Below are 27,200 nucleotides of genomic sequence, written 5' to 3' on the forward strand. Positions count from 1 at the left end.
ACAAAATGAGCAGTCACACGGTGTCACTCTCATGACTGCCATCACTCTGCCCCATTCACACTGAAATAGAATTTGCCAGCAGCCGTATAGAGCTGCTGGTGGCCATTTACGAGGCGGATCATATGGTAGGGTTGCTTGTCAGCTTTGATTTCAGAACAGGCGATGAAGATTCATCTCCCTTGACAGGCGCTGACATAGAAAACTATATTTAGCTGTTGGCGTCCGTGCGTAAAGTGACGCTGGCGCAGACGCACGCACAATAGTTGTGGACTGAATACTGATAGGGCTGTACCACATCATGTAGTGTGCTAATGTTCAGAGAAAAACAGACTGAAGAGACATCCACAGCCCTAAAAGGGAAAGACCATCCATTTACTGTGACACCAGATCACCACCAGGGTCTGGAGGAGCTTCATTCAGTCGGATCTAGAATCTGCTGTGAATAAAAACCAATGAAATGCCTGATATTTCGGATGTATTTATTTATTTCAAATACTAAATAAAACAATTCACATTAACCACCATAAGACACTATCATTTCGGCTGATACCCGTAATAACCGACACGTCAGACTACAACATGAATCATCGCAGCCTCATCATCTCCATACAAACTGCTCTCTACAGGAATATCCACTGTAATTAGGCCGACATCCACTGTAAACTCGCCCTATGTCGTCTTACTATAGGACTTTCCGGGTCCTGCCGAGGGTGTAGGCCTACTGCACTTTATGAATAATGAAACAATGACGTAAACAATGCGGTCCTCTCTCTGCAGCTCGGTGCTCCGGGCGCGAGGCGGGCGCAGCCGGCGAGGCGTGATGCGCTGGTGACGTAGATCCAGTCGGGGATCTTTAATCCTCCTCTGCCGCAGCAGCGCAGCCGGTAACCAGAGGAGGGGGGTAGCACGGCTAGGACGGGAATGGACCGCACGGGCTAAAGGCTTATAGCCTACTACAAGGCCGAAAACAGCTCGGCTTTTTTTTTTTAAACATACATGATAGAAAACCACCGAGTAAAAACTGTGATCGCGACTACAACGAGTCGATTATTATTTGCATAGGCCAGACCCCCTCCTCTCTTCCTCCGCCTGCAGCTTGCAGCCTATTCTCAGACGTCCCCGTCCCCCCCCTCCCTCCTTCACACACACAGGGACTTCATTTAGATACATACAGATTCCCAGACGCGTCTATTCGCTTGGTTTTTGAAGGCCGGATTTGACGATCGCCGGTTTCCCCAGTCCGCCGCCCGGTTCGCCCTTCATCCGCGTCCTCGCTGTGTTCCCTGTCAACCGCTGCGCATCAGCAAAACATGCAGGATGAGCCTGTGGGGGTGACCACGCAGTTACCCCCGTCAACCGAGGAGAAGGACAGCGGCAGCCAGGTCAGCAAATCTGAGAGAGCAACCAAGCCGAACCGATCCGACGACAACCACCACAACCACAACCACCACAACCACAACCACCACAACCACCACCACGACGACGGCGACGCTGCGCTGAGCTCGTTCACGCCGGATTACAAGCATCTGAACCAGAAGACAGCCTTTACCGAGTTCGATCGAGACCGATTTTGCTGCCCGACCCAGTCCTACTGTGACCTTCAGCACAGCCGCAAAATACATCAGCAGTTAAGTCAGCGCACCGAGTTCGGCCCCTCGCAGTCGCCCCCGCTCCAGGGTCAGTTCAGTCACCTGCAGCAGAGGCAGCACTTCTCCGAACCGGAGCCCGAGCCCGAGCCCGAGCCCGAGCCCTGCGCCGCCGCCGGCCCCCGCGGCTCCCCACTGGAAGAGGCTGAAGCCGATGCTGCGTCGCCATCGCCCACTTCCGTAAACCCGCACAAGATCCAAATGGACTCCCCCATCGCCCACCATATAAATAACGGCAATGGCAGCAGCAGCGGCGGCGGCGGCGGCGGCACCGGCAACATGCTGGCCGGAGGTCTCAGCGCCGCTTTCCCGAACCTCCCCACCCAAGAGATGCAGAGCGCCAGCGGCGGCGGAGGAGGAGGAGGAGGAGGAGGAGGGGGCTCGTCGTCGTCGCCTTCCCTCCCCGGGTTCGGCACCCCGTGGTCCGTCCAGACCAGCGCCTCGCCCCCGCCCGCGCCCAACTCCATCAACCCGCTCCACCACCACCACCACGCCAACGCCATTAACCACCAGATGCCCGCTACGGACTCTGACAACGGCTTCTACCCAGGTATCCCCTCCTCCATCAACCCGGCCTTCTTCCAGAGTTTTTCGCCGGTGTCGACTAATCCGTGCGCCGGGATTAATGTGCAGGGCTTCAGCGGTCCCTTCTCGCCCCAGATAAACATCCCTCAGCAGCCGCAGAGCCGCAGGTCCCCGGTCAGCCCTCAGATGCATCCCCAGCAGGGCGCCTTCCTGCAGCAGAGGAACAACTACAACCAACATCAGGTGAGATGCTGACACCCCCCAACCCACACACACACAGACACACACACACACACACACACACACACACACACACACACACACACACACACACACACACACACACACACACACACACACACACACACACACACACACATACATTGGTAAATGCATAATACAGATAAATCATGTTGAACCAAGCTCAGGCCTCCACCACCAATAGGAAGTCCATTCAGATTCAGGGCTCTTGTGACGTTGCAGATAATAAAAAGCAGGGCCTTTGCACTAATGTGTGTGTATGTGTGTGTGTGTGCATTACACAGCTGTGGTCTTTGACAGATAAATAGTCCCATTTTGATTTCCTTCATAATGCATTTGCCATGTTCTCTGCGAGGGCTGAAGTCACTACTCTTGAGGTCAAGAATGGGAAGGGGTGGGGTGGGGCCGAGCAGGGGAACAAGGGAGCATCACTGAATCTAGCTGTTGTTCTCTCCTGGAAGCTGGCAGTGGGATGCGGTCACATGGCACCGGACCATCCTTGTCTTGTGGTTCTCTCTGTAGGAATACAAAAGGCTCACAGGATTCGGTGTCCTAAATGGCTGCTTATTTGGGTCAAATGAAGACATCTAGTATCTTTGGTGGTGGTTGTGTTTGTGTGTTTGTTTGTGTGGGTGGGTGGGTGGCGGACAGCTAAGTAAGACACCCTGAAGATACCAGTGTCAGCAGCAGCAGCAGCTTAAGTGAAGGTTCAGATTATGCATTAGACTTTGGGGCGTGTGTGTGTGTGTGTGTGTGTCAGTGTAGCCCTCAGTTTCAGGTTTCTCATGTGATTTGCACACTGGGCGTGTGTGTGTGTGTGTGTGTGTGTGTGTGATTGGGTGTGCTCAGAGTGCATCTGTGGTGTGACCTTTAATCTCTTGTGCTTTGTTTACTAGTGCTATGTAAATATATTTTCATTAAACCTCAATATACACCCATCCCTGTTTGGGCCCCACAACTCATCTGGTTTATTTGTTACCGTGCTGTGTTTTTTTTAATTTTTAATTTTTATTTATTTATTTTTTCAATGGCTCATTTGTACTTTCAAATTATTTCAAACTGCATCTGACTTTGCAAACAGCTGTTAGCAGTGGATCAAAGTGGGGGAAGGAGTTAAGATGACATCATGTGAGGAACAGAATAGTGATTGTGCTGTAAGATTTTTTCACGTGAAAGCACGGAAAGATTAAACATGATGCGATTCAGTGTGTATGATTAAGAGTGGACACAAGGTCCAGGTAGAGAGAGAGAGGGAGTGTGTGTAACTTACACTGTGCGGTGTTGCAGCGCATGGGATACTTAGTATTAGTCTTAAAGCCCTAAATCTTCTTATCTAGCCACCCGCTACAGGAGCAGATCAAGCGGCTGTGGCTGACAGGAGGGAAAGAGGAAGGGTAGAGGGACAGGATGGGATGAGATGGGGATGTAAATATTTAAAAATAAAATAAAATAAAAAAAATATGAACATGCGCTTTCTAACCCTCCGTCTTTCCGCATCTTCCGTCTCTTGCAGCCCATGGTGAAGCAGTCTCCGTGGGGCAGCCACCAGGGCAACGGCTGGGGCTCCGGGGGGATGTCCTGGGGTCGGGACCACCGCAGAGCGAGCGGCATGGGCGTGCCCGGCTCGGTCAGCCACGTCTCGCCCCTGAAGAAGCCCTTCTCCAGCAACGTCATCGCTCCCCCCAAGTTCCCACGCTCCGGCGGATCGCTGGGGCCTAAGTCCTGGATCGAGGAAAACATGTTCCGCACAGACAGCAACAGCAACACCTTGTTGCCCCTGCAGGTTGGTGTTTTGGGTTGATGCTGGCTGCCATGGTGATGGTGAGGATGATGTGGGTGTTTTTTTTTATTTATTTATCTTTTGTAGGATCATTAGGTTGGTGTGTGTGTGTGTTTTTTGTGAGGGAGGGGGTTTGTTTAGTGACAAAGGCAAACTCAAGACAAAGGGAATGATGATGATGATGATGATGATGGTGTATGCGTGTGTCTGACTGTTTCCATTGAGAAACCTGGAAGGAGAATTATATTACTCTTCACACAAAATATAGCAGTGTCTCGATGTGCTTTACCATAAAAGTGTCGGCGTGTTTTGCATTTCAATCAGCGGGGAGGAGTGTGAACTGATTCACTCTGCAGGTTTTACCAGAGCTGTGACAACAAATTGGGGGGCTGGGCTGAGTGAGGTGAGATCTGTTTCAGGTACTGAGGAATCCAGTATCTTGTTCTGGGGCCTTCCAGCCTGCGGAGGCTGCACCAGTGTTTACATGGTTCCCGTTCCATCGTAACTTACTGATTCTTTTTTTTTATTTTCCTCCTCCACTGCCAACAAAATCTAGTGATTTAAATCCCATGTGGCTTGTAATCATGGTTGACATCCCTTTATTGTCTCTGGGGTTTGTTTGGTATTTGACGGATTGAATGCAGTTAATTAGACTTCAGCTTAAAAAACATCTGGAAATTATGGTTATGAACTGCCATGACCCAGATGAATCGATACTTGTTAAAGGGATAATTCAACATTTTGGCAAATTGGCTATTACCATAATCCATATAGTTTTAGGAGTAGGTTTGTTACCTTTAATTGTCGGTGCAAGCTATTTTTAGAACGGCGGAGCAGAGCCGTGAGCTGCTCAGAGCTATGCTAGCTTGGTTTCCCTCATCAAACTGATCAAATATACAATCCAACAACTCCAAAACGCTCTGGTGGACAAGTTGTGACCTGCACACTATGAGATAATAACAGAATGTTAGGCAATGGAGTTGTTTTCAAGGTAAATTCATGCAAAACTGCTGATGCGCGGTTCCTGTCAGGGGCAGTTTTTCGGCAAGCAGTCTCTGCATTTGTCCAGCTCACGGCTCTGCTCCACCGTTCTAAAAATAGCTTGCACTGACAATTAAAGGTAACGAACGTACTCCTAAGACTATAGGGTTTATGGCAATGGGCCGATTTGCCAAAATGTTGAACTATCCCTTTAATAATATATATCAATATTATATTAGCAGTAATTATGATTATCTAGGGGGAGGGCAGAATTGCACCAACTGTATCATCATCTACTTTAAACCTGTGATGGCAACATTAACAGTGTTTCCTGAAAGCTCATATTGCCATTCGTTATATTTCTAATTTCCAGTACTGTGTTGTACAGCTCATCCTGGATCAGTCACAGGATGGCAAAAACAAGATAGATAGAAGACGTTGTACCACAGAGCCGCCTGTATGACTCATTCCACCTAAAATAATGATATCACCTAAATAATTGTGTCACCCAGGGTTTTGCTGTTGCTATGAGCTCCAATTATTAGTGCTATCACTGCCAAGAAGCACAATGCCTCCTATTCTAGGAAACAGGCCCGACTCCACAGATTGTTCATTTCCATAAACAGGACCCAGGATTTTTCAGATTCCAAGTCTTTTCCTTCCTTCCGCCCTCCGTCTCTGTTTAATGCTCAGCAGCCAGTGACATGCTGTGTGTCTGCTGTGTCATGTTTTAACATCACACAGAGACGGATGAAGGGAGACGGGACAGAGTCACACTTACTCTCAGTGAGGCTGCTGTGTCCAGTAAAGCCGGTTACATTTTCTACCACCACCTTCATTGTGAAAAATGATGTTTAATATAGTAGAAAGTATTTATCTATCGCACATGTTCATTTGCACAGGTGTTGGCTCTTACTGCATATGTGAAAATTATTGTATAAAACCTTTAATGACTCCAGAGGGGTCATTTTCAAATTCAGCATTGAAATTGAAAAGAAAACAGAACTGGGATGTGGAGTTCTGCCATATTAAACAGTTGGAGGATGAAAAATGACCACATAGAACATATTTCCTCAGCTGCCTTCAGTGGTATTGAGCCACACAGTTTAGATAGTCCTGGTTTTATTTTAATATACACTGTTGCCAATAAAGTTGGAATAAATTTGTTTTCAGATACATTCCTCTTTTTATTCCTATTATAAAGGTTAATTGTGGTTTCATTTCCACAGTGATACATTAGGAAGAGATTGATCAATAAAGTTTTATATACACTTTATCTATCGAGAATAAATCATGAGAAGAGGTAAAAAGAATATTGGTAAGTTAATACTTTATTTGACGCCTATCTCTATAACACATTATAACCATACTTATAATGAGTTAATGCAGTTATAACACTGTATAATTATAGTTAGAAACACTCATTAAGGATCATAATGCTTTATAACAATGGTCATAACACACTATAAAGCTTTGTATCATGACTTATAAGGTCAAGTATTATAATACATTATAACTGTTAGTAACTCGCTGACAATGCCCACATTGATAATGCATTATAAATATAGTTAGAATATGTTATAATTGGCTTATAAACATGTATAACTATCATTATAAACACTCATAAATGATCATAAGGCTTTATAACAATAAGCATAACACATTATAGAGCATTTTATAATGGCTTATGAGGTCAAGTAATAGAGTTATAATGCTCTATAATGTGTTATGTTTATTGTTATAAAGCCTTGTGATAATTTATGAGTGTTTATAATGATAGTTATACACGTAGCCAATTATAAGACATTATAACTATATTTATAATGTATTATCGATGCAGGCATTGTCAGCGAGTTACTAACAATTATAACGTATTATAATACCTGACCTTATAAATCATGATAAAATGCTATAGTGTGTTATGATTATTGTTATAAAGCATTATGATCATTTATGAGTGTTTATAAGTATAGTTATACAGTGTTATAACTGCATTATGACTCATTATAAGTATGGTTATAATGCGTTATAGAGATAGGCGTCAAATAAAGTGTCACCAAAATGTTTTATTCCAACTTTATGGGCAACAGTGTCCCAGTTACTCTGGACATTCCACATACTGCTTGGGAAAACTTCTACTAGAGAATTTGTCCCTTTGGACCAGGTTTACCCAGAAGAGCAGTTGCTCTGTCAACGGAGAGAGACGATGTGCTGACGACCACAAATGAAACTCTGTTAACCTCCATCACCACAACATCACAGGCCAAGGATCGTGATGGACGGAATATCACGGACAAAACTGGAACAGTTAAACCAGAATGACTCGCATAATGAGATACAATTAGAATTCATTCGAGAAAATAAATCTTCTTGTAATTTGGTAGAGCTGACGTTTAATTGATGGTAATTACGTAGAACTGATTAGCTGGAGATGTGAAGCCAGTGTCAACGTCCTGCGGCTGGTGTTGTATCAGAAATCAACTATGAAAACAACAAAGACGGCCTCCGACGCTTCACTGACCTTCACTGTGCTCTTACACTGTGTTTGGTGAGGCAGGCGGCTCAGCGGTGTGTCAGTCACCAGAGTTGAACCATATGAGTCATAATTGTTCGTTATGGTGAACTAATCACACTGGGAAGAGCTGATGAGCTCAGAGGCTCCATCTCGGCTCTCTGTGTCGGTTTTGGTTTCCATTCTCTCTGTCTCTCTGTCTCTCTCCTCGAGCCAGTCCAGACATCCTGGAGAATCCTTCATATACTGCTCACAAACACGGCCTCAGACTCCCAGAGTGAATAGAAACGGAAAGAATGTTAATCCAAGCGTGAGCTACTCACACTCTTAAATCTCTTACATGTTAAGCCAAATACCCACATTTCTGCAGGCTTTGTTATTCATAAGCCAAATCACAGCAGCGTGAGGAGCGTGTGGAATAGACCTGTTATCATCACATTTATTTATTTGTTTGTTTGTTTGTTTGACAGGGACAGTGCACAGTTCTCAGCCACACCAGAGTTAGCTACAAGCTCATTTTCATCCTGGGCAGGAAACAGAGAACATATCTGATAAGGAATCTAACACTAGAATATAAAACAGATCATAATCACAAAACAGCATCTTCAACAACAACGATAACAAGATTTTGCAACATTAAAAAACATTGCAATTATAGCAATGCAGTTTCACACTATTAAAGCAGAAGTAAGCGATATTTCTGTGTTAATATAAGTCTTAAATAGTTATATCTTCCGACAGCAATCACTTACCTAGAGTGTTTGGACCGAAACACGGGTCTGTCAGTCACTCTGCTCTGAGCCGAGGAGAAAACTTTTCTCGTATCCTATCCTCGTATTAGTTTTATCCAATGAGGAGAGAGAACGGCATGAAGGGCTGTGTGTGCAGCCAAGGGATGCGTGTGAACGTGGTGACGTAGGGACAAGGACCAATAGATCCATGACGAGGGTGGGGGCTGCTAACTCCATCGGCTGACAAGACGTTATGGTGCGTTCAAGGCAACTCGTAACTCGTGTTTTTCCGACCTGTGAAGTCGTACCAGTTCGATCTGGTACGACTTCACGGGTCAGAAGTTACGAGTGGCCGTTATAGTGACTTTCACAGGTAAAACAGGTCAGAAAAACACGAGTGGGTTGCCTGGAACGCTACAAAGTCGTAAGTCGTGACTTGAAGCTGTAATTTACGGTTTCAAAAGCCGGCCTGGAACGCAGCATTAGCCAAAACGACCAGATCGCTTACTTCTGCTTTAAAACACAGCAACCTAATAGTTATATTAATATAAAACTATAATGTGCAATGAAAGAGAGAGCACTAATTACAGTATATCATATTTAAACATAAACTTAAGATTCAGAGTAAACCAGACTTGTAACCATGATTAATCATCATACCCCATCGTCGGCACTGCTTTTACACACGCTTTTTATATATCTGTTATCTCTGTCATGTACTTATACACTTTTTGGAGATGATATTTTATTGTATGAATTGTTGCAGCAGTGTATTAGATTACCACTAAGTCACCACTGACCCGTTTTCAGGTTTTAAATGTATAAAAGTACCACGTAAGTTTGTTTATTGCATTTTGACTTTGTCAGGAACCTATATTTAAACAAAATAACAAAAAATAACTTTTTTTTCACTAAATTCTAAAATGCTCTGGTTAAAATTATGACATTTGTGGTGTTAGGGTTGGTTCTGACCTGGTTATAACGATTAGAACAAGTTAAAACTGAAATCACTAGTGCAAAACCAACATGTTCATGGATAAGGAAGCCTGACAATGTAACCAAGAGATGAGTAACAAATGGGATGACAAATAATAGTTTTTTGTGTGTTTTACAGCTGATTTAAAACACAGGTCAAAACCGACCCTAACACAAGAGATGGTAGCAGAAAGCTGACAAGAGGAAGGTTAATGTGCACTGTCCCTGGTTAACAAATAAATAGAAGGGCAACAATAAAATCACAATGTAAAAACACAACAACAACAACAACAACAACAACAAGATTACACTTCGTTAGGATCCAGCAGGGCCGTTGTATAGGGGAGAAAGGTGATGATAATTCTAGGGGCCCAGCGCCCAGTGGGGCCCATAAAAAACCACAGTAGTCTAATCTTTGTATGACCGATTTATTCTGCATAAGACCCTGACTAATACTTATAGTACAATGTAAAAACTCAACATCTTTCCAAGAATATTTGTCTTATTTCTTGTCCAAATGTCTCTTTTCTAGTCAAAACTAATCTCTTTCCACTTAAAATAAGACTCATTACCTAAAAATTAACTTGTTTTTTGTGCTTGTAATAAGGAAGAAAAACTTGCTCCACTATCAGATTTTTTCTACTTATTCCAAGTGAAAATATGCTTGAAAGAAGTAAAAAGGGTCTAAAAACAAGCTACTTTTAATATGATGTGTCTTATTTTAAGTATAACGAGATTTGTTTTGACTAGAAATTACATTTTGACTAGAAATAAGACAAATATTCTTGCTAAGATACTTGAGTTTTTGCAGTGTAATGCTGCATTAGCATCAAAACAAAGAAGGCTAAATAAAAAACGATAATACATACGTAGTCTAAGAAAAAAAAAGGAAAAGTTAGGGGGAGGGGCCCACTTTAGTATTCTTTAAGGGGGCCCAGAATTCCTAGCAACGGCCCTGGGATCCAGTGTTTGAGTTTATGATGGTGATGAGGTGAGGTGGTTCATGATTGGGTTAATTTTAGCCACAATGTCATCACCTGATTTCATTGCTTTTACAGAGAAGACGTGGGTTTGTTTTGTGTGTTGTGATTGTGGATGATACCAAACTTCATTTATATAAAACCTGTGTTTTTGTTTTTTTTGTGTTTTTTTAGGATCGCACCCGGATGTACGACAGTCTGAACATGCACTCCCTGGAGAGCTCCCTGATCGACATCATGCGGGCCGAGCAGGATCCCATGAAAAGTGAGATTCCCTTTCCCTTTCTGTCTGTTTCTAACGCGTCGTCAGGTCAGAGAGAGGTGATGCCAGGCAGTGCCCACATCGTGCGGGGAAGAGGAAACGGCACGTTGCTCCCTGGAGCTGTGCTGCTTTTCCACACACACACACACACACACACACAACCCGGCTTATTTTCTTCCCCGCTGAGAGCTTAATACTTCTGCCACCAGCTGCACATTTACATGACCCCACAGCTCTGATCCTGTTGCTGCTTAACCTGGCCAGAGCACAGAGCACAGAGCAGGGGCTGTTACTCTGCTCTGAATACGTTAAATATCTTTATTTAGTTACAGATGTTTTCTAAAAGATTAGACATGAGTGTTTTAATTTTGGAAGTAAAAAAAAAAAAAAAAAAGATGTATAAATGGGTTTTTGCTTTTGGTATGAATTATTCCTCATGGCAGTAGGCAGCAGAGAATGTACTGTAGTGTGACACCGCCGTGGGCTCCTGGGCTCAGCTGCTGGACATCAGAGGAGCAGTGTCAGATAACGGCACCGTCCTCGCCCTCCTCCTCCTCCTCCTCCTCCTCCACCACTGACGGCTGCTTGCGGCTCATTTACAGCCTCACAGCTCACACACACAGCTAGGCTTTAAAGCAGAACTCAAAAAAACAACACCAGGCAGGCACACATACAGTCTGGATTTGTTTGTATATTTTGTAGGCGCTTGGTTATTTGTAGACCCTGCTAAAATCAGGGCTCGTCCCCGTGCCCTCCGTTCTTGGGCAAGTTTCATGTTTTTCCTGCCGCAGCAGATGGAGAGGACATGGGCCAGTGTGCACGGCGGAGAGAAAGGGGGTGGTGGGGGGGGGTCTGGACTAATTTTAGACGTGATCACACTTTCACACACTGTGTATGACAGCCAAGAGAGCAGGAGAGAGGGAAGGAGGGCTCACAAGGAAGGGCTCTGCCATTTATAGCATCGCCGCCACAGCTAACACAACAGTGTACTCTGGCTATAGCAGCTCAAATAAGACCAGTGCTGCAAATGGAAGTTTAATGCAATTATAAAGAAATAAACCTTGTATGCTTCTGGCTTCAATGTTTTTCAATCCACTGTGGATCTCGTTTGGAACAGTAACTGCGTGTGTTGAACATCTAAAGTCACTGTGTAGAATTTGAAAATGTCTGACTCTGTTGACAAATGGATAAGAGTTTTTAGAGTTTATTTATTTAGCACACAAATTTCAATGGTGCAAGGAGGGAACGAAGCCGGTTGGCTTGTACATAGGTTCCACCCCTGTAACTAATTACAGCAAGACAAATTTCAATGGCTAACGAATAAACATAGAGAAAGTGCATACATAATCAATGTTATATGAGCAAAATGAACAGAAATGAGAAAAAAATAAAGAGATAAACTGCAAAGTGATTGGGTAACAAATAGAGACAATAGAGATAAGGTACCAAAAAAATTAATTAATTAAACTCATAAAGAGACAAAGTAAGGATATGGGATATGGAGAGAGTGAAAGAGAGAGAGAGGAAAAGAGCGGGAAATTCAAGAGAAGTTGAGATGTATTTTTAACTGTTTTTTAAAAAGTGAATAAGAAGAAATGGATCTTAATGAAGGAGGTAGTCCATTCCAAAACAGTATGATCTGGTGTTTTCACTATTATAATGATTAAGCAGCTGAATACAATGCTATAAACACATTAAAACCCTTCACAAGGGGGAGTAAACATTTTTATGTGAAAGAGAACGACTACACTAAGAGAGACAATTTTACTGTTAATCAGGCTGCAGATTATCTTGTCTATAGATAAAATGTTAGAAAAAACTGAAACATAACAATCACAATTTCTTAATTAGAGAATAAAAACACTTTAATTTGTCAGTTATTCAGTTTGTTGCTGATTGACTTCCTGTCGATCGGATCATTGATTATTCGACACATTGTTTCAACCGTAATCGCAATACAAATATGATGTTGCACTGTATAGTGGTAGGCTATGAGATTTCATAACCTCATTCATTCAAGGGATAGTTCAACATTTTGGCAAATTGGCCCATTGCCATAATCCCTGTCATAGCAGTAGGTTCAATACCTTTAATTGTCGGTGCAAGCTATTTTTAGAACGGCGGAGCAGAGCCGTGAGCTGCTCAGAGCTACGCTACAGAGGCTAATGGGATTTCTTGGTTTCCATCATCAAACTCATCAAATACACAATCCAACAACTCCAAAACGCTCTGGTGGACAAGTTGTGACCTGCACATTCACCACGCTATGAGATAATAACGGAACATTACGAGACTGAGTTGTTTTCGAGGTAAATGCAGAGACTGCTTGCTGAAAAACTGTCCCTGAAGGCAACGTGCATCAGCTGTTTTGCATTCACCTCAAAATCAACTCCGTCTGTTAACGTTCCGTTATTATCTCATAGCGTGGTGAATGTGCAGGTCACAACTTGTCCACCAGAGAGTTTTGGAGTTGTTGGATTGTGTATTTGATGAGTTTGATGAGGGAAACCAAGAAGCCTCCTTAGCGTAGCTCTAAACAGCTTGCGGCTCTGCTCCACCGTTCTAAAAACAGCTTGCACCGACAATTAAAGGTAACGAACCTACTGCTATGACTACAGGGATTATGGTAATGGGCCAATTTGTCAAAATGGGCCAATTTGTCAAAATGTTGAACTATCCCTTTAAAGGGATAGCCTAGGTTCCATACTACTAGCTTCAGTAAATATCCCATCATACTGCTAGTGGAGGAGTCTCCCTCTGGGGATGTCATGATTACTTAGTTTCTCAATTAATCACGCTATTAAACACCACAATTAATAAATCATAAAGATTCCTAAATACCATCACTTTCATGTAAGAACCATATCAGCAGATGTGTTCCAAAGTAAAGTGCACAGATACTGGTCCGTTTACCTACCGTCACATTGAATCGGTATAGGAATTTAAATGTTAGCGTGTCGATTAAAAAGAATGATAAACTTAAACTTAGGTATAGATGATAATTAATGACTTCATGTTTCAAACACTTCCCCTGGGGGATTAATAACTGCTCCTATAGTTATAGATACTTAAAATATTTTGTGTAAATAATTAGTAATATTATTATATTTTGACTATATTTGATTTCATTTCACACACTCAGAGTTGTTAAATTACGTAATTAATGCATAATAATTGTGATCATTCTGAGACAGTGAGGTGTATTTTGGGAAGTTTTCTGGTAAAATATGATGTGAAGAAGTCGCTGCAGTGTGTCTGCAGGGCTCAGTGTAGACACACATTCACGGGCACACACTGTAGTTGTATGTTTTTCTATGTTCTCGCTCCCATAGATCCTCACCCTGTCCTCTCCATCTGCTCTGTCTCATCCCTATTTGTGTGTGTGTGTGTGCGTGTGTGTGCGTGCGTGCATCTCTGTGTGTGTGTCTGTTTCTCATGTCAGGCCGTGTGGGATGCCCTAACCCCGGGGCTGACGGCCTACTCATGCTCAATGGTAATTATCTCTCAGCACCATCTCCCTCATGATGCTTCCACTGTTCCTCCTCAGCCTCATTAGACCCTCACAGAGTCACAGTGCTTTAATAAGGTCATTTCTTAAAGGACAATTCCGGGCAAATTCAACTCAGAGCTGTATTTTCCTAACATTTTAGGTCAAAATTTTAGACCAATGCAGGGACAAACTTAAACTGAAAATCTTCAGAATCTGAAGATTTTCAAATTGCTCCTGTTTTGCGGTAGTTGTGTCTGTCCCCGCAGACACAACTACATGTTTACATCCCTCAAAGCTGCAATTTTTTTTTTTCCACAGACAGCGTCAGATGGCTACTCAAACATGCAAACAGAAGTTTGTTTACTTCAAGCAAGCCGACATAAAAAACTAGTAAAACTAGATCTAATTCAAAGTCTCGCGGGAGACCCAAGTTGACGCTCGGTGTGTTCACGTGCAGTCGGAAGCTCCCGTTTGTGTCATAAACACAGGAATATCAACTCTTGCTTGAAGTAAATAAACTTCTCGGTGCATGTTTGAGTAGCCACCTGACGCTGTCTGTGGAAGAAAATTGCGGCTTTTAGGGATGTAAGCAGCCTCAATCCATTCTCATTCATTGCTGCCGTGGCGATGCGGGGACAGACACAACTACCGCAAAACAGGAGCAATTAAACTGAAAATCTTCAGATTCCTTCTTTTAGACCCAAAATGTTAGGAAAATACAGCCCCGGGTTGAATTTGCCCAGAATTGTCCTTTAATCTGTATTTTATTTTTGAGCTAATCCAGACAGAATATTTGCATACTCAGTGTGACTTCACTCACAGACCTACCGTCCTAATGTTATCTGATGGTGCTCACCTGATGAGGAGTGTTTCCATTGTCATACCAACAGTCACATGCACCACAAACAGCCCTCTCTGTAACAGCCTTTGATTCATATGTAAATCTATATCACCACCACCCTGCTGACTATTTTTCGACCACACGTCGTGTTGGTTTCAAAAATAGAATCTTGTTTTGTAACAGTCTCAGCAGGACACAAATATGGGTCAAACAGGATTTGCATATAATTTATTATGATTTATTATTATTATTATTTTTGGTGCTGCCTGGTGTTTGTTGTTTCCCTCTGAGACTGGGTTTATGGCTGTGATCAGAGGACACCCAGGGTTTTTCAGTTATGTAACATAATACAGCAGTTGGACAAATTTATTTTGAACATTTCTCCAAATTTGAATAGATTTTCATAACTGACACATCATTGTTTTTAAAAAGAGGACATGTCTCCAGGGCTGATGTATATTCTTTCAGTGGAATAGTTTGGTTCGGACACAAATGTATTTATTCCATGTCTCTATCTTCACAATACTGACACCCACTCTCTGTCTTGACGTCCTTAAGCCCTCAGTGATCTGTGTCTTTTTTCTTTACTTTTCTTTATCATTCATCACCATTCTTCCCCTTTAAACCCTGTTCAGAACATCAGGACAATGTGAATCAGTTCCCTGTGATTTTTCTGACGTAGCGACGTACCGACAGATCTTACCACAAAGCTGCTGACTTTAGTTTAAAAGATGTTGTAAATGACCTTTGAGAAATGTCTGCACGCCTCAAACCTGCACTCTGTACTTTTCTACATGCAGCCAGGAGCTATGGGAGACGTCGAGGTAAACTCAGCTTTCTACAACACTCCCCACCACCCCCCTCCTCCCCCACCCCTGGCTTCTTCTCTTGTGGCATGCTTTATTGCTTTGAATGGATGCCAAACTGCTGAGCCCTTCAGTCTGGGTCAGACTGTCAGACTGAGGAACAGATTTCATTATACAATCATTCAGTTTAGATTTCACCATGCAAATTGTCATTGGCCATCAAAAGATATCACAATTGTATTTTCTGGTTGGATACAGACACACGTGATGTCCAGGGTTTAGGGTTACAGTCATCTGAAGCACCCGGCTATGGCAGCTATTGCGTCTTGGCTCTATGCAACTCCAAGTGTTCAAAATGCAATAACGAGCACTATAGGCTAATGAACTAAATCATCTTTTGAATAATTTGTGTAAAGTTGTATCAAAGAAAGTATTAAGGAGTCAGCCAATCACCTAACAATCCTGCTGCTCCTTGTAGCAAAATCAATATAGCCATTTAGCCCCTGCTAGCTGGATAGCAACAATACTGAGGTCATAATGAATCAGTCCACTAGAGGCTGCTGCAGTTAAACCTGGGCTTTTGTACATTAGCATAATGAGGAAGCAGCTAAATGCTACCTGACTGGTAGAAATTGGTCTTCAATATAATGGAGAAGGACTGAATAATCAAATAAAAGTCTATTTGAGGAACAGCCATGATAAAATAAAAACATGTCTATCTTAAATTACTTCGATCCTTGTGTGGCCTCTATATTTTACACAATTTATTCATAGAGCAAGTTATCTATTGAGCTAATTCAGTATAATTTTGGGCTCCATACCGCGCAGCAACAGTTTTGTGCCACAACACCCAGCCTGCCTTTCCACACCTGCTTTATCCACCAGACTGCTGGCAGATAAAGTGGAGCACACATGATTGCGTGTCCCATTCTCAGATCTGTGCAAAACCAAACTGTATAATCCTGGCTTTAAGCTGGTGCTTTGTTTCGCAAGCACTCAGTGTAAAGCTGCACTAAATGCAGACTCATTATTTTATAGACAGCCTCTTCTCTGGATTTATCCATGTCATAGACGAGATATATATATTAAAAAATCCACAAAGGAGAGGCAGGTACATGTGGTTAGACTGACTCTGGATATACAGTATGTTTGTGTGTGTTTCACAGAGTGCTTGGCTCTTATCTGCTCTTTTCCTCTCCCACCAGGCCGCTCCTCTCTCTTCCCTATTGATGACAATCTCCTTGACGATGGACACGGCAACCAGGGTGTCCCAGGAGTCCTTGGATCTCCCAACTGTTACCCCCACCAAAATGGGGAGCGCATTGAGCGCTTCTCCCGTAAGGTGTTTGTAGGGGGACTGCCCCCTGACATAGATGAAGGTGAGACATGAGACATTTGAATCATTTTCAATAGATAGATAGATAGATAGATAGATAGATAGATAGATAGATAGATAGAAATTCTCATTTGACAAGGCTCACACAACACAACATTTGCACACATTAAGAGGACATTAAAACATACAGAGGGGAGACAGTCAGAAACAGCAATAGATGATATACTATATTATGATGTGTCTATTTAAAGCAGCTACAAAGAACTTTTCATTTTATGTTGTTTTTGGCGACCCGTTTGGACAAGCTGTAGTGTTTTGCCGGAATGAGTACTGCATTTCCCATGAGCTGTAGAGCGTATTGTCATAAAAACGCTTAAATGGCTCACATCTCCGGTCTGAGTGCCGTAAATCGTTTTGTCCCACCGATGGCCTCATTTGCTGTTGTAGGTCACACAGAGACACCAGCAGATATGAGAGACTTTTGAATATCCACGTAAAAGTTATTTGTAGTTGCTTTATTATTATTCAGGGTGGTTATGGCAGAGGGAATGAAAGATGTTGTTCGGGTCATTGGGGCTTTTTAATAGAGCCTGTCTGATGGCAGCAACTTAAAGGAGTGGTAGAGTGGGTGGGAGGGGTCTTGGTGTTTGGGGTAAATTGTTTATTTTACTGGCCTGATTCATCATGCAGGAGAGATTTCTTTATGTTTGATGGTGAGATGGTTTTACCAGGCGGAAATTTTGAAGGTGAGAATATATTGAGGCGTGTCAGGAGTTATTCTGTTGCTACATGGTACAGGTAAATTCTACTTTTACGGTTCAGCCCCTCACCAAAAGATCCAAGTGAGCTGCAGGAATACGAAAACGTGACGTTAAAACACTGCAGGCTGATTGGTCGGAGAAAGTCATCACTACTGTGTCATCACAGGGCAGGGCATTAATGGAGGAATAGTTCAACATTTTGGCAAATTGGCCCATTGCCATAATCCCTATAGTTTTAGGAGTAAGTTTGTTACCTTTAATTGTCACAGCTCATGGAATTTCTTGGTTTCCCTCATCTAACTCAAATACACAATCCAACAACATTCACCACGCTATGAGATAATAACTGCCCCCGACGGGACATGCGTCAGTGGTTTTGCATTCAAATTCATGCATTCATTCAGTCATTCACCTCATTCAGTTTTTCAGCAAGCTGGCTCTGCATTTACCTAAAAAAAACTCTGTCTTATAACATTCTGTTATTATCTCATAGCGTGATGAATGTGCAGGTCACAACTTGTCCATGAGAGTGTTTTGGAGTTGTTGGATTGTGTATTTGATGAGTTTGATGAGGGAAACCAAGAAATCCCATTAGCCTCTGTAGCGTAGCTCTGAGCAGCTAGCAGCTCTGCTCTGCTGTTCTAAAAACAGCTTGCACCGACAATTAAAGGTAACAAACCTACTCCTAAGACTCCTAAGACTTAGCGATTATGGCAATGGGACAATTTGCTAAAATGTTGAACTATCCCTTTAAGCAATGAGATTCCTTTCTTGTACTTTCTTCTATGTATTCCTCATGTGTCCTTTTTACTATTACAACAACCTGCCTGGGGACTACAGATGGAGATTAATCATGGCTATAATCTGTCATATATAAATGTGTACAATGTCCATTAATATGCGCTGTCACTGATCCAAAGAAAGAAAGAAAAAGAGTCAGGTTGAGTGAGAACACTGCCTCCTGTCCTCAGTGTTTCTCTTTCCTCACTCATCTGTTGGTTCCCTTCTCTCCCTCAGATGAAATAACCTCCAGCTTCCGCCGCTTCGGTCACCTGGTGGTGGACTGGCCTCACAAAGCAGAGAGCAAATCCTACTTTCCACCTAAAGGTACTTGCCTCAATATTAACGTATACACCCATGACTAATGATCTGAGCCTGGATGGTGTGAAGTTACGATGCTGATAAACAAGGCGCTAATTAGACTTTAGGCTAAGATTTATGTGTTCACGCCCACACTGTGTTTCCTAGGATACGCGTTCCTGCTGTTCCAGGAGGAGAGCTCGGTGCAGGCTCTGATCGAAGCCTGCATGGAGGAAGACGGGAAGCTCTACCTGTGCGTCTCCAGCCCCACCATTAAGGACAAACCTGTGAGTTCAGCAGCATCTGTTCATACTGAGAAGTCTCCAGGATAATCAGAAGGTTGATCTCAAATTCTGACTTTGACCTTTAGGTGCAAATTCGACCTTGGAACCTGAGTGACAGCGATTTTGTGATGGACGGATCTCAGCCCCTCGATCCCCGCAAGACCATCTTTGTGGGTGGTGTCCCTCGTCCCCTGAGAGCAAGTAAGTACACCTCTTTGTTATTCTCAGACAAAGCATCTCTGCTTCTAAATGTTATATTCATTAGTATGTAGTTTACAAATACAGTTAGTGCTTATCAATGATGAGTAAAACATTTTAACTGTGTTTATAAACTACATACTAATGAGTATTCATGTGTTATAAATTAAAGCAGAAGTAAGCGATCCGGTCGTTTTGGCTAATGCTGCGTTCCAGGCAGGCTTTTGAAACCGTAAGTTACAGCTTCAAGTCACAACTTACGACTTTGTAGCATTCCAGGCAACCCGCAACTCGCGTTTCTCCAACCTGTTGCCTGTGAAAGTCACTATAACGGCCACTCGTGTTTTTCCGACCCGTGAACTCGCACCAGATCGAACTGGTACGACTTCACAGGTCGGAAAAACACGAATTACGGGCTGCCCTGAACGCACCATAACTTCTTGTCAGCCGACGGAGTTAGCAGCCCCCGCCCTTGTCATGGATCTATTGGTCCTCGTCCCTACGTCACCACATTCAGGCGCATCCCTTGGCTGCACATACAGAGGGGACCGGCCCTGCATGCCGTTCTCTCTCCTTATTGGATAAAACTTGTAGGATACGAGAAAAGTTTTCTCCTCGGCTCAGAGCAGAGCAGAGTGACTGACAGACCCGTGTTTCGGTCCAAACACTCTATGTAAGTGATTGCTGTCGGAAGATATAACTATTTAAGACTTATATTAACACAAAAATATCGCTTACTTCTGCTTTAAGTATTTAAGTATTTATTTATAGTGTATAGTGTACTTATTAGTGTTACCAAAAAAGCCTCCTTCATTCCATCTCTCATCTAACCCATATCTCTTTTCCTCTCCCCCTCCCTCTCGGACCAGTTGAGCTGGCCATGATTATGGATCGTCTGTACGGTGGAGTCTGTTACGCCGGGATCGACACCGATCCGGAGCTCAAGTACCCTAAGGGCGCAGGACGGGTGGCGTTCTCCAATCAGCAGAGTTACATCGCTGCCATCAGCGCGAGATTCGTCCAACTCCAGCACGGAGACATCGACAAGAGGGTACACACACCCCCCCCTCCATTTATAATACCCTACTTTTCATTGGTGTTGTGTTGTTTGCGAACGTCTCGTTCTAAGGAATGAATTGTCTGAGTGAACAAACTGAACGGAATCACTTTCTGACCCGATTCGTTCTGTTCTCAGTTCAGACTTTCTCCGGCATGTATACGCCTTAATCTGAGTTTAACTGGACAATGCATGTGCGTATGCGCCACACACCCCCGCCGCTGGCGTATGACCCCGGAACCTCTCGAAATCACCATGACCATGAGAGATAGCCATGGATCTATAGATAATATACTACATCCATGGGGAGAGCGTGCACCTTATCTGCACACTAAGTAACGCGTACATTACGTACGAGATGAACTCCAGTTGTTTATTATGTGACGTAATAGGTCAACCGGATAGAGGGCCGTATTAACCCGCTGAAACGACGCATATCGCCACCTGGTGATGAGGAGGAGGACTCGTTCCCGTCAGTTATTCGATTTTCTCTGTTGCATGTAAACTGGGACAAGGACAGAAGTCCGATTAGATGCCAAAATCCGACATCCCACCAGTCCGACGTAGGCCTCTAATTGTCTAAATGGCAACACTTAATTTTCTAACAAATGTCCCATCATTCTGACAATTTTTGCATCCTATGGTCTGAATGACGGTATTTTTTTCTTTTTTTAAACATCCTGCCTTTCTGACAGTTCCTTTAATATCGTATTTTTTTCCCAAAAGATTTTGCACTGGTTGGACTTAGGCAATGAAGAAAGGTGTTAAGTTTAGTAAAAAGACCAGATAGAGACTAGACAGGCAGACTAGTCCCTGTCTGCGCTCTGCTGCGTAATTACACACAACCATGTGGGTATTCCTCTATCAGCATGTCTTAAAGAAGGGAGTCACTTGTTGGGTAACGCACATTTCCTTATATTGAAAGCCTTGTCGGAACAGCGGTATGTCGGAATGGTGGTATGTCTAAATGGTGGGATGTCGGAATGACAGCATGTAACCCCTCAGGGCTGAGTCATGAACTGAATCATGATGGGAACGCATCTATTTAATGAACTGATTCTAGTGATTCAGTTCTCTCAAAAGAACTGCCGTTCCCAACACTCTACTTTTCATGAAGCACACACGCAGCAGCCATTATGAGGATGTGTGTGTGTGTGTGTGAGAGAGAGAGCAGTAGAAGCAGCAGCTTGTTGCTATGGTGATTAAAACCTAATTAAGGCTGATTTAATTAACTTCCTCTCTGTTACTGTGAGCCTTGGCCTTTGGTGAACATATCAGACTGCAGCTGTGTGACTCTACCCACCGTCTTCTCCCCCCCCCTCCCCCCCCAGGTGGAGGTGAAGCCCTACGTCCTGGATGACCAGCTGTGTGATGAGTGTCAGGGCGCGCGCTGCGGAGGGAAGTTCGCTCCCTTCTTCTGCGCCAACGTCACCTGCCTGCAGTACTACTGCGAGTTCTGCTGGGCCAACATCCACTCCCGCGCCGGACGGGAGTTTCACAAGCCCCTGGTGAAGGAGGGGGCCGACCGCCCCCGGCAGATCCACTTCCGCTGGAACTAAAAGACGAGCCCCCGCAGCCATGGTGACACAGTCAAGAGGGAAGGGATATGAAACACTGGCATACAGGAAAAAAGGAGCATTGCTCTGCCTCTCCTGCTCTCCTAAGCTATCAGTATAATCGAGTACGTAACACTATACAGTATACAGTATAATATATATATCTATATATCTTTTGTAGCAGTCAAGCACCACAAGCCTCAGTTTTTCACCAAAACCCCCCTCACATCTCAGGCTCTGACAACTCTACAACTCTTTTGTGGTACTTTCATCTTTTTCTAAGAGGAGATTTAAAAAGAGATTGATTTTTGTAGATTTTTTTATCATTATTATTTTTGTATGTGAGATTTAAAGTAGATACGGGAATGTTTTTGCATGGGGGCAGCTCGTCTGTCCGTTTGTCTGCTGCTAGCCACCCCACAGTGCGTGTAAAGTGCACACTTGTTTCTGGGAAGAAAAAAAAAACGAAAGAAAAAAAAACCTCGATTCTGTAACGTTGACGCCTGCCCCAGGTCATTAACCAAAGGTAGCAAAAATGATAGGAAGCTTCAAATTGACACATTTCTGCTGGCGAAAACAAGCGGTTGTTTTTTATCGTTGCCGTGGGCTCTTTTCTTCTTGTTCGAGAGTTTATTCAAAAAGAACTAAGATAGGTTATTTCTGCGCTCATACTGACCCATAGAGTGATACCTCAAAATACGAAATCTGGTTTCTTCTAACTGTATTCAACATTTATACCTAACGAGCTACTTTAGAAGCTTTGCTGCTATATATACATATATATGAATAGATGAGTAGGTATTATATTAAAATGCCATTTATAAAGCAGAATCATGTAAAATGCAGTATGCACTCGACCACTAATGGCCCCCATTGCCATGGAAAGAGTTAAAGTGCATGTTATGACTATAGGCTTAGCTACCCAACTAGCATGCAGGATAGATGTGAAAAAATACACCAATAAAAAAAAGAAAAAACAAACCACTGAAATCATAATTAAAGACAAGACGTAAAATTCTATAGTCAGTAGCATGACCATCTATTATAGATGCCTAAGAGGGGAAAAAATCAGACAAAGCTAAATAACTAAAAAAAACATATTTAAACTTTGCATGCATCGATGTTTATCTGTTGTTTGATCCGTTTACATATTTAACGATACAAAAAGTGATATTGGTTCTACTGTAGACTTAGTGGACGCCATCGTTTTGTGACATGGTGGCTTATATGGCAAAAAAAAAAATCCTCTTGAGAAGCAGAGTGGTGTTCAGTGGTTTGTGTCGTTGGTTTGTGTGTCGTCCATGTGCTGTGTGACTGTTGTTAGTGTAGACTGAGGCTCTAGTTTAGTTTCCTACCTGAATACACAGAGGAGAACGGAAACATCGCGACGACTCTGCCTTCACCCTTCCTATCCTTTTATCTTCGTGCGGTCCCAAAGGTTTTAATCTGATTAAAAAGAATAAAAGCATCGACGTCCAGGCACCAAAGGCAGAAAACGAGACAAACAAACAAACAAACAAACAAACAAACACACACACAGCTTGGGAGGTTTAACTGTGAGAAGTGGGCCTGGGCTTCAAGTTGTGTTAATAAGCATCTTTAGGACATGTTCACTTCACGAAAGCTGTTTGTTTTTGTAAAGACTAGTCGAGACAGGAGTGTGTCCACGTCCCCACACACACACACACACACACACCCAGCTTTTGTAACAAGGATAAAGACGCTCGGTTTTCTTGGCGCGCTAAAGACGAAAACTCTCTTTTGTTTGTGTTGTTTTGTGTGTTTGATTTCTCACCGTGACCCTTGAAAACTAAAAAAAAAACTATTTAGGGACAATCTTTGTGTGAGGACGGCGGCCCGGCCCGGCCCGGCCCGGCCCGGCCCGGCCGTCCGCTCGGTACTGTACAAGTGTGTTGCTCTGGTGTCTTTGTGGTTTTTGTGCTCCACACCCTGGTGTGTGCTCCTCTGTATCTGTGCTCATGCATCAAGTGTGTTATGAAACTGATTATTTATAGCTGTTACTTATAATTGAGTCATATAATTTAATTTGTGTCAACTACTTACCCATCACTGGCCCTTCAGTATGTTTTTATAATATATATTATGCACTACTTTTCTATATACCCTGCCCCCCCCTCCCATCGCCCCCAACCTTTGTTTTTCTTTTCTTCTTATTATTCACCCCCTGAAGTGATTTCAGTGCAGATGTGGATTCTCTGAAAGTTCCACCTATTTATAATTCTACAGATTTATTAAAATTTATTTTTTCATGATTACTTATTTAAGATGTAGCGTGAAGCAGTGGTCTTAAGTTATCTCTATGTTCCGTATGAGTAGAGCAGGAATCCAATATTTTACAAATATATTAATAACTAATGTAGTTTGGATGTTTTGAGGAGCGATAGTCAGAAGGTGACGCGGTCGCGTCGAGAGGACGGGGTCAGAGAAGGAGCTCCCGTTGTTGTCCCCCACCCCCCACCCCCCCACCCCGTGGCTTCAGTTCTCATGGTGTCCGCTGCGAAAACATGTGTGAATATCGTCACCTGTAACACTTGACTCGTGCTGTTCTTGTGAGGTTCTATTTTCTATGTTGAACACTGTTACTTTGTTCTGTATGTGTCTTTGTTTTTGTAAAAATCATATTTATTTCACTATTTTTGTAGACAAAAAAAAAACTATTTGATTTTGATTGTATTTTTCTATTTAAATAGGACTATTATACGATCTGCCCCCTCCCCCTCCCTCCCCCCACCACCACCACCACCAGTGATTATTATTATTATTATTATTATTATTATGTCCAAAAATTCTGTTCAAAGACAAAGAATCATGTCATTAGTATCATCAAAATTTTTGATATACAGCTGATTCTTATTTTGATACACATGATACATTTTGTTTGAAGGAAGGAAACATGAAGGTTTTATTATATTCTTGGAAGACACTTGAGATTCTCCCCGTTGCATCGAGGCCTCGGCTGCCTGTCCTCCATGATGCTCTGAAACTTGAATATAACACATTTTGAAAGGCTGACTAACCTCGAATCTGTGTTGTGATGTGCAATACTGTTTCTAATGTTTGTATAAAAAGTAAGAACTACAGTGTAAACCTTTTTAATGCAGATTTATTTTTTTCATTGCATATTTTGCAGATTTCTGATCCACAGTGTCATTTTTTACTGTCAGAAAAAAAGAAACCCCGTTTTTTCATTGCAACTATTTTTAAATCCAGATATCTTTGTACTGATGTAAATGATTGTAGTTATTTTGGATAGTGTTTTGCTAACAAAAGGAGAGACTTTTTCATGCATATTTCTATTTCATTTCATCTTGTTTTATCCCACGTTTTTATTTCATTTAATAATAGCAGAACTCCTGGAATAATTTTTCATATTTAAATGTCATTGGTATTATTTTGTATTTTTATGTGGAAATACACTATATATAATTTTAAGATGCTAATATTATTTTGAGTTTAATTATTTTTAAAGCTAAATATTTGTAATTTTATTGTTAAAGTGACTAATTTCTAAATCAGAGTTTGTGTATACATTCACAGAAGTGGTTTATGAGGTGTTTGGATTGTAATTATTACTAAATGGTTCTTTGATATGCAAAATGAATATCATGTTTATTTTTATTTTTGTTGGTTTTGTATTTAAATGGGGTGTTGATTGCAATCTTTGTTTTCTTCTTTCACTTCCTGAATAAAGACCCATTCTGTTTGGACACAACACAGCCGTGCCGTCTCGTTCTTCTCGTTGTGCCTCCACTGCAATCACGTGACCCTTGATTATGGCTCCATGTGTTCTGAAACTGCATGTGTACATTTTAACACTTGATAATCCACTGTTTCATATCAGTCATCACAGTTGAAGTTTTGTGGAAACACACCAGAAAAAGCAGAAGAGTAGTCACATGGCAATATACAACATTTCATGTTAATTGTTTATTATTTAATATGGATCCTCCCCCTTAGTTGACTTGACACTTTGACATCAGCGTATCTCCCTGGGGTCCAGCACATAAAAAACAAAAAACAAACGTACTACTCAGGCGAATGTCAAACCTTGAAAAGCACTGTTGTATATAGAGGCATTTCGTTATGGAATACTCTTCATTTAAATATTAGGACTATTCCCAGTAAAAAAGCATTTAAGAAACATGTAAAGTCACTTTTTAGACTTAAGAGTTAATCTTTCATGTTATCATTTTGAGAACTTTCTCTTTCTTTCCCTTTTTCTTTCTTTTTATTGTAACTGGATCTGTGTATGTTTTGTAACTTGATCTGTGTATTGTTATTTTATTTTATTATTTTGAGAACTATCTTTTTCTTTTCCTTTATCCTTTCTTTTATTGTAACTGGATCTGTGTATGTTTTGTAACTGGATCTGTGTATTATTATTTTATTTTGTACTTTTGAAAAGGACCCCAGGAAGACTAGCCTGGCGTTTGTTCGTCGGCTAATGGGGATCCTCAATAAACATAAACATAAACATAAACATAAACATAAACATAAACCTTCAAACTGTAGAGTAGTGCACAAAAGCAGGAGCTCAAATCCAATTCTGACAATTCAACTGGCAAAGCCTACTGTTGCTGAAAAGCTGCTGGTTTCCAAGCGTGTATTATACATTTAATTTATAAATTGCAAGGAGTCAGAGCACCAATATATTAATGTAAGAGAAAAGAAAAAAGAATCACTACAAACGGGTACGAGTAAATAGCACATAGTACCAGTGTTGTTCAATCACATGTAGCATAAGATGTTCCTTGAGTCATTTTTTTAAGATAAGAATATGTTTTGTGTGACAGCTTTATGAAGAGGTTTGTTCTTGGGATAGGAAGCATTTCTGGTCTATCACTTGTGGTCACTAACTGTTTGAAGAAACATCATTAGATAACAAATTTCTAAAAAAATAAAATAAAAATAAAAAACAGTCTATAACTGAGTTTGGCTTCATCTGTGAACCAACCATGATAGTCGAGTGCACAGTCTGGCAGCTTTATTTTGAACTAATTGTAGTTACTGATGTAGAACAAATAATCTAAAAGAAATCTGTCTTGTAACTTTTTGAAGGCTTTCCATTGTAATAACAACATCATATAGTGGCATGAGCCGCAGTATAAACGTCATAA

General features: G+C 42.1%; 1 protein-coding gene across 4 annotated transcripts; it reads left to right on the plus strand.

The window, feature by feature from the left end:
* The first annotated feature begins 849 nt into the window (after positions 1 to 849).
* cpeb2 (cytoplasmic polyadenylation element binding protein 2) lies at positions 850 to 25,795 on the plus strand. Of its 4 annotated transcripts, XM_085773485.1 has the most exons (11): positions 850 to 2,414; positions 3,946 to 4,215; positions 10,566 to 10,656; positions 14,096 to 14,146; positions 15,785 to 15,808; positions 16,996 to 17,169; positions 18,905 to 18,994; positions 19,136 to 19,254; positions 19,338 to 19,452; positions 20,319 to 20,500; positions 21,838 to 25,795. In XM_085773485.1, exons 1-11 carry the CDS (start codon positions 1,311 to 1,313, stop codon positions 22,063 to 22,065), a joined length of 2,448 nt encoding a protein of 815 aa, XP_085629611.1. In that variant the 5' UTR covers positions 850 to 1,310; the 3' UTR covers positions 22,066 to 25,795. The 4 variants fall into 4 exon arrangements, with proteins under 4 accessions (XP_085629611.1, XP_085629614.1, XP_085629613.1 ...); XM_085773487.1 differs by lacking the exon at positions 14,096 to 14,146 and having other exon boundaries at positions 884 to 2,414; XM_085773486.1 differs by lacking the exon at positions 15,785 to 15,808 and having other exon boundaries at positions 1,169 to 2,414; positions 21,838 to 22,321.
* The last annotated feature ends 1,405 nt before the right edge of the window (positions 25,796 to 27,200 follow it).

Source organism: Trachurus japonicus, chromosome 4, assembly GCF_045865225.1.
Source record: "Trachurus japonicus isolate A0001 chromosome 4, Traja_1.0".
NCBI lineage: Eukaryota > Metazoa > Chordata > Actinopteri > Carangiformes > Carangidae > Trachurus > Trachurus japonicus.

Excerpts from the sequence above, each read along its gene's own strand:
- cpeb2 (XM_085773485.1), top strand. The coding sequence starts at position 1,311 with ATGCAGGATGAGCCTGTGGGGGTGACCACGCAGTTACCCCCGTCAACC. Across the intron at positions 10,657-14,095 it reads CGAGCAGGATCCCATGAAAA|GCCGTGTGGGATGCCCTAAC; the intron begins GTGAGATTCCCT and ends TTCTCATGTCAG. Across the intron at positions 14,147-15,784 it reads CGGCCTACTCATGCTCAATG|CCAGGAGCTATGGGAGACGT; the intron begins GTAATTATCTCT and ends TTCTACATGCAG.